A 10,244-nucleotide genomic window follows, 5' to 3' on the forward strand; every position below is an offset into this window, starting at 1 on the left:
AATAGCCAGCTCTCAAAATTTTCTTGGCCATGGCATGTCCATTAGCATGGGTTCCAAAGGACCCTTCATGAATCTCCTTGATTAACATGTCTGCTTCGTGTCTATCCACGCATCTGAGCAGAATCATGTCATGGTTTCTCTTGTAAAGCACATCATTGCTCAAAAAGAATTTGGACGATAACCTCCTCAGAGTTTTTTTATCCAACAATGTAGCATCTTCTGGATACTCTTGACTTAAAAGATATCGCTTGATGTCATGAAACCATGGTTTACCATCAGTTTCTTCTTCAATCAATTGACAGTAGGCAGGCTCATCTCTTCGCTCGATTCGAATAAGTGGAGCTTCATTATGGAATCTGACTTGGTACATTGATGCCAATGTCGCTAAAGCGTCAGCCACTTGATTTTCTACTCTTGGGATGTGATGGAAAGTGATATCATCGAAGTATTCTATCATCTTCACAACATGAGCACGATACGGGATCAGCTTCGCATCGCGAGTTTCCCATTCACCTTTGACTTGATAGATCACCAAGGCTGAATCTCCATACACCTCAAGGATCTTGATTCGGAGATCAATTTCAGCTTCAAGACCAAGGATACAGGCTTTATATTCGACAACATTATTTGTACAATCAAAGCATAACCTTGCTGTGAATGGAGTAAAGCCACCATTTGGATTCATCAAAACAGCTCCCACACCATGACCACTGTAATTGGAAGAACCATCGAACGCGAGCTTCCATTGAGATCCTGGTTCTGGTCCTTCATCTGGGCCTGGGATCTCACAATCCTTTATCACCATTATATCCTCATCGGGGAAATCAAACTTCAAAGGCTGATAGTCTTCAACTGGTTGGTGAGCAAGATACTCTGCTAACACACTTCCCTTGATTGCCTTCTGGGTCACGTACTGGATGTCGTACTCTGACAAAAGCATCTGCCAACGGGCAAGTCTTCCAGTCAAGGCAGGTTTCTCAAAGATATACTTTATTGGATCCATCTTCGAGATCAACAAAGTAGTATGGCAAATCATGTACTGCCTCAAACGATGAGCGGCCCATGCTAGCGCACAACAAGTTTTCTCCAAAAGTGAATATCGACTTTCACAATCGGTAAACTTTTTACTCAGATAGTAAATAGCATGTTCTTTTCGACCAGTTTCGTCATGCTGCCCCAACACGCATCCCATTGATCCTTCAAGCACAGTCATATACATGATTAATGGCTTTCTCGGGACAGGTGGAATCAAAATAGGAGGCTCTTGCAAGTATTGACGGATCTTCTCAAAAGCATTTTGACAATCAGAATTCCATTCAACAGCTTGGTCTTTTCGAAGCAATTTGAAGATAGGCTCACACGTGGCCGTCATGTGTGAGATAAACCTTGAGATGTAATTCAAACGTCCAAGGAAACCTCTAACCTCTCGCTCGGTGCATGGAGCAGGCATTTCTTGTATAGCTCGGACCTTGTCAGGGTCTACCTCAATTCCTCGTTGACTAACAATGAAACCAAGCAACTTCCCTGAACGGACACCAAATGTGCATTTTGCAGGGTTTAATCGTAATCTAAACTTTCTGAGGCGTTCAAACAGCTTCTTCAGATGGCTCATATGATCTTTTTCATTCTGAGATCTAGCAATCATGTCGTCAACATAGACCTCTATCTCCTTGTGCATCATATCATGGAAGAGAGTGACCATAGCTCTTTGGTAAGTTGCCCCAGCATTTTTGAGACCGAAAGGCATTACCTTGTAGCAAAAAGTTCCCCAAGGGGTAATAAAAGTGGTTTTCTCCATGTCATCTGGAGCCATCTTGATTTGATTGTATCCCGAAAAACCATCCATAAAGGAGAAGACAACAAATCTTGCAGCGTTGTCTACCAGAGTATCAATGTGCGGTAGAGGGAAATCGTCCTTTGGGCTAGCTCTGTTCAGATCCCTATAGTCAACACACATCCTCACCTTTCCATCCTTTTTGGGCACAGGTACAATGTTAGCTACCCATTGTGGGTACTTCGCCACTGCGAGAAAACCAGCGTCAAATTGTCGTTTGACTTCTTCACGAATCTTCAGAGCCATATCTAGTCTTGTTCTTCGGAGTTTCTGTTTTACTGGTGGGCACTCTGGCTGAAGCGGAAGCTTGTGCTCAACGATGTCGGTGTCTAGACCTGGCATATCCTGGTATGACCATGCAAATACATCCACATATTCTTGTAGCAGCTTAACCAATCTCTCTTTGATGCTGACTTCAAGTGTGGTGCCGATCTTGACTTCTTTCTTCTCTTCCTCTGTGCCAAGGTTGATTGTTTCCACCGGTTCTTCATGTGGCTGAAGGGCTTTGGACTCGTGCTCGAGCAGCCTTGCCAATTCGTCGAGGATGTAACAATCTTCTTCACCCTCCTCTTCCGCTTGGTAGATAGGGGAGTCAAAGTTATGAGAGGTAGTAAAGTCATTGGATTCAACGGGGTTATCATTTATTCTGCATGTTTGAATGATTGATTTCTTTTAGAAAAAGTAGAAATAAAAGATGCATAAATGAAAAGTTTTTTTTTTGTTTTTGAAAAGATTGCCATCTTCTTATGAGAAAGCCAAGTAAATGAATAAAAAGAATTTAACAAAATGCCTTTCATTCATTGATAATGATTATTTGAAAATGAAAAAAGGGGCCCATACAACATGATCCATTAGCCTTGGGCAGAGCTAAGGATTTGAAAGGAAAAATACAATAATTATTACTTTGACAAAGGGAAAATTTCGGGGATCTCAACCGCCTTCCAGTTGTTCAAAGCTGTCTCAAACCGGTAAACCAAACATGGCTCGTCTTCATTTTCGGTGCTATCTTCAACTGCATTGACTTGATCTCCATGGATGAATCCTGTGTTGAGGAATACTTCCTGGATGCTTCGGGTGTTGTCCTTTGCAGGGACTCGGGCTCCTTTCGCAGCGGAAGGCACATATCCCAGACCAAAGCGATCATGCTTCTCACGAATATCAATAAGTTGTCCCCAACCTTCAGGGTTTCCTCCTTCAATACTAGACTTGGCGCTCTTCAGAGACGCGAAAGATGAACAAGCTTTCCCAACAGGGTCCTTCATTTCCACAAAAGTGGCATTGGCTATTTCAAGAGCTTGGAAAGAAGTTTCCAAAGTGTCCTCATCAGCCTCAATATATCTGAAGGACGAAAGGTGACTGACCACAAAGTCCTCCTCTCCAGAAATGATGATTAATTGATTGTCCACTACAAACTTCATTTTTTGGTGTAAAGTGGAGGTAACTGCCCCTGCAGCATGAATCCAGGGACGCCCCAATAAGCAGCTATATGCTGGATTAATATCCATGACTTGGAAATTAATCGGGAATACATGAGGGCCAATCAATATGGGCAATTCAACCTCTCCAATCACTGTTCTCCTGGAACCATCAAAAGCTTTCACTACCAAGGCACTGGGCTTCATAGCTGGTCCTTGATAAGATAATTTGGCGAGTGTTCTCTTCGGCATAACATTCAGAGAAGATCCGGTATCAACCAACACTCTTGCCAAAGCATCATCTTTGCATTTTACCGAGATATTGAGAGCACGATTGTGATTTTGTCCATCCTCAGGTAACTCCTCTCCACTGAAGCTCAAAGTATTGCAGGCTGTGATATTTGCAACTACCCCATCAAACTGGTCTACCGTTATGCTTTGTGTTACATGAGCTTGTGCAAGCACCTTCAACAAAGCTTCCCTATGAGCTTGGGAGTTCAATAACAGAGATAGAATAGAGATTTTAGATGGCGTTTGATGCAACTGATCCACAACCTTGTAGTCACTTCTCTTGATTAACTTCAAGAATTCCACAGCATCTTCGGATTGGACCACTTCAGGTTCTTTAGCAGGGGTTACAACTGTTGATTCCTTGTTTGGCTCTCGAGGAGTCACATTGAATTCAGGCGTATAGATTCGACCACTACGGGTCATTCTGCTCATTCCTGCAATATTGGTGACGTCTTCACTTACAGCTTCTATCACCTCAGCGTCTGAACTTCCTTCAACCACCTTATCCACAGCAGTAATCTCATATTTCCAAGGCACGACCTTGGTGCTCTCATACGGAAAAGGTGCGGGCATACATATTTCCACAGGCGACGGATGACTATCCTCAGGCGCCACCCTTCTGCTATAGTAAGGGATTTCCACTGGTTCAGGTAAATTGAAGCAAGGTTCAATTACCAACACATCTTCATTCTTCACAGCACTGGATATTTGAAGCACTCCTTTATCCATCAAATCTTGAATATTGTCTCGTACCACCTGGCATCCTCTTGGGTGTGTGGCACACTCTTCACAGTTATCATGATCAACATTAACCAGGCCAGCTTCCACCAATCGGGCATGGAATGCTGCCAAAGGAGTCTTTACATCCTCCGCCTTATCAACCGTAACACCAACAGAAGCGTCTTCAATGGCGTTGACTTCAGGATTTCCATGGGAGGAAGGGGATTATTCTTCACATTCGGTCCCATGTCCTTAAAAGACAAGATCTTGCTCTCAATCAATTCCCGAACCCTATGCTTCAGAGCGTAACAACCCTCTAGGTCATGCCCGGGGGCACCTTCGTGAAAAGGACAGTGTGCATTAGGGTTGTACCATGGAGGAAGACGATCAGGTGGAGGTCCCATAGGTCTGGGAACCACCAAACCCTTTTGCAATAGGGAAGGATACAACTCAGTGTAGGACATTGGGATTGGATTGAAGGTCACCCTCTCCCCTTGTCTCCTATTTTGGTTCTGAGCATTCTGCCTCGGCGCTTGAGCTCTCGGTTGTTGATAAACAGGAGCTGCCGGTGCTTGTTGATAAGCTGGCGGAGCCGCGACACGTTGTTGAACTGGAGCTGGTCGGTAAGCTGGAGGCGCTTGATAAGCCTGAGCAGGCTGTTGATTGAATGCAGGCGTCACAGCAGCTACGTACGGCTGAGGAGCGTACTGGACTGGATACATGGGTTGTTGATAGGGAATCGGTTGTTGAACATACTGCTGAGGTGGATATTGTTGTGGTCTCCTTCTTGGAGGAGCTCTTCCTTGACCAGCAGTCACAACATTTGTTTCCCCTTCCTTCTTTCTAGGAAACCCTCCAGAGAACTTCTTTGGATTAGGATTTGAAGTTCCAGCTACAGCCGCCAGTTTTCCATTCCTTACACCATATTCAACGCGAGCTCCTATAGCAACAAGCTCGGAGAATCCCAAAGAAGCACTTCCCACCATCTTCTCGTAGAATTGGGGTTGGACAGTGTCAATAAACAGTTCGGCCAATTCTTTCTCAGCAAGAGGTGGTTCAACCTGAGAAGCCAGTTCCCTCCATCTTTGAGCATACTCCTTGAAGGACTCCTTGTCATGTTGAAACATGCTCTGTAACTGTCTTCTGTCAGGTGCCATGTCCATATTGTATTTGTAGTGTTTTATGAACGCGTCTGACAGGTCTTGGAAACACCTGATCCTGTTCTGATCCAGACTTAGATACCATTTGGAAGGAGCCCCACTCAAGCTATCCTGAAAGCAGTGGATCATCAGCTTGTCATCCTCCACGTGTGCAGCCATTTTGCGGTAATACATGATGAGATGGCTTTTTGGACAAGTATGCCCCTTGTATTTGTCGAAGTCTGGGGTTTTGAATTTTGCTGGAATCACCAACCCGGATACAAGGCACATTTCTTTGGCAGCAGATCCAAAGACGTGGTCTCCTTCTAGATCTCGAAACTTCTTCTCAAGGAGCTGCATGTTCTCCTTTACCTCCCTGAAATCCTTAAGCCTTACCTCGTCACCGGCAACAGTTGAGTCAACAGTCTGATACATGTGGTTTTGATCTTCATAATGAGGAACATGCCTAGCATAGGCGGCTGGTGGAACCACAGTATGGATGACTGGACGTGCGTCGGTGTAAACTGGTAATGGCACAACTTGTTGGACAGATTGCCCCATTTCGTGCACCACCTCCGCTCGGGGGACGAAATCATAGGGTAGCCCATACGGAGGAAGGGTTGAGGGTAACGTCCTCTGAGGTGGGACTTCTACTGCTGGGCCCGTGGTCTCTGAAATCACGGTTGCTTGTGGAATCTCAAACCTGAAGGTTAAAGCTTGCAGCATCTCTTGCATCTGGGACATGCCTCCTTTGATTTCGTCTAGTTCAGCTCTAACTCGGGCGCTCTCTTGTTCTTGTTCAGCCATTCTCTGTCTTGCTCTGGCGCGAGTATTATACCGGTGTTGAAAATTCAGCGTGAAACTGGAGGAAGAAAGGGCGGAGTGAGACTCTTTTTTTTTGAAAATGTATGAATGCATGTATGGATGCATTTTTTTGCAAAACTCTTGGTTCAAACTAAAAGTTTTGCTTTTTATGCATATGCAATGAATGGATGGATGCAATGTTTATTTTTTGGATAGGTTCAAAGGCTTAAGGCATGGATAAGTCTGATTGCTTTGTATAGAGCATGGTTCTCACCAGGTATGGTCTAAGGTTTTTTTTTGAAAAAGTTCCTAGAGTCATGGATCCATTAGACTGTTTGCTACCTGCGGCAACTTACTTGCCGGGCATCAACTCCATCTAAAGAATCTACTCTAAGTGAGGTTCTCGCATCGATCCAACGAGAAATACATCTCGCAGACCCACACTACGTAACCATCTTTCCTAGTTGGGAAAAGAACTAAGGTTCTACAAATGGTTCTCAGAGTCATGGATCCTAAAGAAAATATCGAAGCTTACGGCAACTTACTTGCCGAGCGACAACATCCTCTCAAGAATCTACTCTAAGTAAGGTTCTCGTACCGACCCAACGAGAAATACATCTCGCGGACCCGCACTACTCAACCTCGTCCTATCTTATGTTTTTACTCAAGACTCGGGTAAAAAGTCTTTCCCACAAGGTTTGCAATCAGAATATCCAAGTACCAAACCATAATCGAACCAATACAGCAGATTCATATCAATATGACAATAGAGATAGTAAAAACAATAAAGAAAAGCCACATAGGTAAACAAACAAAGGCACACAAACGTCCTAACTAGGCATGACTCGCTTAGGATTTTGTCTTCCCCAGCAGAGTCTCCATCTGTCGCACCTCGAAAAAAATGGGGATACGACTTTAAAGCGAGGCGCGATCGCACGCTCGCAATGATGGACTGAACAGAGTCGCCACCGAACTTTATTTATTCCTAAAAAGGAAAGGGGAAATATCGATAAAACCCAAGACAAAGAAAGGATAAGATATGGTCATCGCAACCGATATCAGGGTTCGAGAGTCGGTTACGCAAGGGGAAGGTATTAGCACCCCTCACGTCCGTTGTACTCAACGGGAACCATTAGGTCAGTTGTGTGCGTTAATGTTAGTTTGAAATGTTAGGCTTTTCAGTTTATTAGGTGGGAAAGAAAGAATAAAAGAGAGAAGAAATGTTTTTGGATTTTTGACAAAGGACTAAACCTAAGTTTTTTATTAGTGGGCCTGACAAGATTTACGAATCCTGCTCCTACGTATCTCAAAAGAGAAATCAAGGCTTACGTAGTTTTGGGTAGAAAAATATTTGTTTGTTGGTCGATTTTAGCGAAAGCTACTTTGTGTCAAATCGACGAAAACATTGTTGGACTACCCAAAACAGGTGGAAAAACATTACCTTGCATTGTTTTGAAACAAAGTACCTTTCGTTTGTGAAAAGGTTTAAGAGTCAATCGCACGGCGACGAGAAAAAGAAATTGATTGGTTTGGTGTATTTTGAGTGATGGCGAGAACTTGGATGAGCGAGATATACATCTCGAATCCTAGTCTCGGGAGTGCACGGCATACGCCATGTTCCATTTCCATCTTTATTGAAAAAGTATTAAGTTAGAAATTAGGTATTTTGAAGTTTGAAAGACGAGTACTTATGACCTACAAGCTCTTACAGCTTGGGTCTAATACTCGGGACTACGTCTGGACATTCCACCCAGGCAGTCTGTTTCTTTCCAATATTGCTAAGAAAATGATTCGAATATTTACGAATGTTTTGGAGGGAAGACGAATATTTATGGCTTGCAAGCTCTTACAGCTTGAGCCTAATATTCGAGATTACGACTGAATATTCCATCCAGGTAACCTTTTTCTTCCAACTTTATTAAGGAAAAGATTTGAATATTTAGAATGTTAAAGAGAAGACGAATATTTATGGCTTGCAAGCTCTTACAGCTTGAGCCTAATATCCGGGATTACGACTGGACATTCCATCTAGGTAATCTTTTCCTTCTAACTTTATTAAGAAAATGGTTTAGATATTCATAACTATTTTGGAGAGAAGACGAATATTTATGGCTTACAAGCTCTTACAGCTTGAGCCTAATATTCGGGATTACGACTGGACATTCCATCCAGGTAATCTTTTTCTTCACGTTTTATTTAGAAAACGATTTGAATATTAGAGTGTGGAAGGGAAGACGAATATTTATGACTTGCAAGCTCTTACAGCTTGAGCCTAATATTCGGGATTATAACTAGATATTCCCTCCAGGATAATCTTTTTCTTCACGCTTTTAGAAAAGGGTTTGAATATTATGTTTGATTTGAAAAGTCACTCGATGTGATCAATGTTTGATTTACGAATGAGAATGGTTATTGGAAATTAAAATTGAAATGCTAATGAAGTTAGTGAAACATGAGTACGATTATTTACATATGTGATAATACGGACATGGATAAAGAAATTATCTAATTAATTGACAAAATATAATCTAATAAAATAATTATTAATTAAAATAAAGAAATTAATTAAATAAGATAGAATTAATTAATTAAATTAATATTTAAACAATTCAACTAAATCAAAAGAAATAAAAAAAATAAATAAATAAAAGGAGAAAAATGATTTGGTCCACTAATTAAATTTTTATATATATATATATATATATATATATATATATATATATATATATATATATATATATATATATATATATATATATATATATATATATATATATATATATATATATTTCATTTTAAAAAAAGAAATGTCTAATTAATTTATATATTAATATAAAACTACAAAATGCTAGTAAGAAAAGAAACATATGAGAATAAATGGGACCAAAGGCAGCGCCACACTCCTTAAAAAAAATTGAAATCCCATGTTTCTTTTAAAATTAAAAAATGAATAACAGCATGGCGACACATGTCATAATTAATGAAACATAAAAAAAAAACAAAGCACACATCTCTCTATTTCTTTCATTTCACTAAAACTGAGGAAAACACCTCCACAATTAACTCTCTCTCTCTCTCTCTCTCATGGTTTTGTTATAGATACAGAAAAACATTATCCTCTCTTTTTCTTCTATTTATATTCATCTCCATCCTAAACTCAATGAACAACAACAGTTAAATCACAAAATAAAATATATTTTCTCTCTCAAATGAGAACAACCAAACATACAAAATCATATAATGAACTCATAAGAGAATTAAAAATGAAGAAAAAAACAAAGCAAAAAAGAATAAGAAATCTACCGGCGGTGAAGGTGTCTTCGACGACTATGGATGTCAAAGGCACTCAGCGGTGTGATCGGTGACAGAGGGTGATTTTCCGAAAATCTAAAAATGCAAATTCACCGCTTCTCCTTTTTCTACTTACTCTTTTTTCTCTCTCCAGATTTTACATATTTGAGATCCATGGCCATGGCTGTTGGAAGCTTCTTAAATTCATGTTGTTGATGTTTATGCTTTAAGATTTGTTTATGTGGAAATATGATGAAAGTTGGTATGATTGCAAAGGTTGTTGTAGTGTTAGTTGGAGGAAGTAGTGATGGTTAACAGAAGAAGTTTTTGAGGTGGTGAAGGGTTATTGATATATCTTATGTGATGATGATAGTAATTATTAAGATGATGAAGTGGTTGTCTTATGGTTTTGGTTTGGATAAGTGAAAAAAGAAGGTTAAAGAAAATACAGTGAAAGAGGCGAGGAGATGATGTGAAGATAAAATGGTTTTCAGTAGAAAAGAGCAAGAAAAAATGGATGAGTGGAGCATTAACATGTTAATGTGGAAGAAAACCCTTTTTCCTTTTTGATAGTTTTGAAATGAGATCCAAAGAGAAATGGGAATGCGCCGTTTGATGTGTACTGGTTTTTTTAATGTCACGGCTAATGAAGTTATTTATAGTGTGAACTTAGGGTTAATATGCTTACATTTCCATAAATGCCCTTTTATGATTTTTGATGTGTAGAAAATGAGTCAAAACAAATAAAAT

The 10,244-nt window shown here is 40.6% G+C and overlaps 1 protein-coding gene across 1 annotated transcript; it reads right to left on the reverse strand.

Moving 5' to 3' along the window:
* Positions 1-2,733: 2,733 nt before the first annotated feature.
* On the reverse strand, positions 2,734-6,206 carry LOC127094104 (uncharacterized). Its single transcript, XM_051032973.1, has 4 exons — positions 4,598-6,206; positions 3,420-4,457; positions 3,196-3,281; positions 2,734-3,090 (listed from the first exon to the last, which is right to left on the reverse strand). The coding sequence occupies exons 1-4, from the start codon at positions 6,204-6,206 to the stop codon at positions 2,734-2,736; spliced, it is 3,090 nt and encodes a 1,029-aa protein (XP_050888930.1).
* Between the last annotated feature and the right edge of the window lie 4,038 nt (positions 6,207-10,244).

This window comes from Lathyrus oleraceus, chromosome 6 (genome assembly GCF_024323335.1).
Source record: "Lathyrus oleraceus cultivar Zhongwan6 chromosome 6, CAAS_Psat_ZW6_1.0, whole genome shotgun sequence".
Lineage (NCBI taxonomy): Eukaryota > Viridiplantae > Streptophyta > Magnoliopsida > Fabales > Fabaceae > Lathyrus > Lathyrus oleraceus.

What these genes read in the sequence shown, in the direction of transcription:
- LOC127094104 (XM_051032973.1), bottom strand. Translation starts at nt 6,206, where the DNA reads ATGGCTGAACAAGAACAAGAGAGCGCCCGAGTTAGAGCTGAACTAGAC. An exon ending in ACACTGTCCTTTTCACGAAG is followed by an intron (nt 4,458 to 4,597) that starts GTGCCCCCGGGC and finishes GAAATCCTGAAG; the next exon opens with TCAACGCCATTGAAGACGCT. An exon ending in GGTAGTGAAAGCTTTTGATG is followed by an intron (nt 3,282 to 3,419) that starts GTTCCAGGAGAA and finishes TTCATGCTGCAG; the next exon opens with GGGCAGTTACCTCCACTTTA.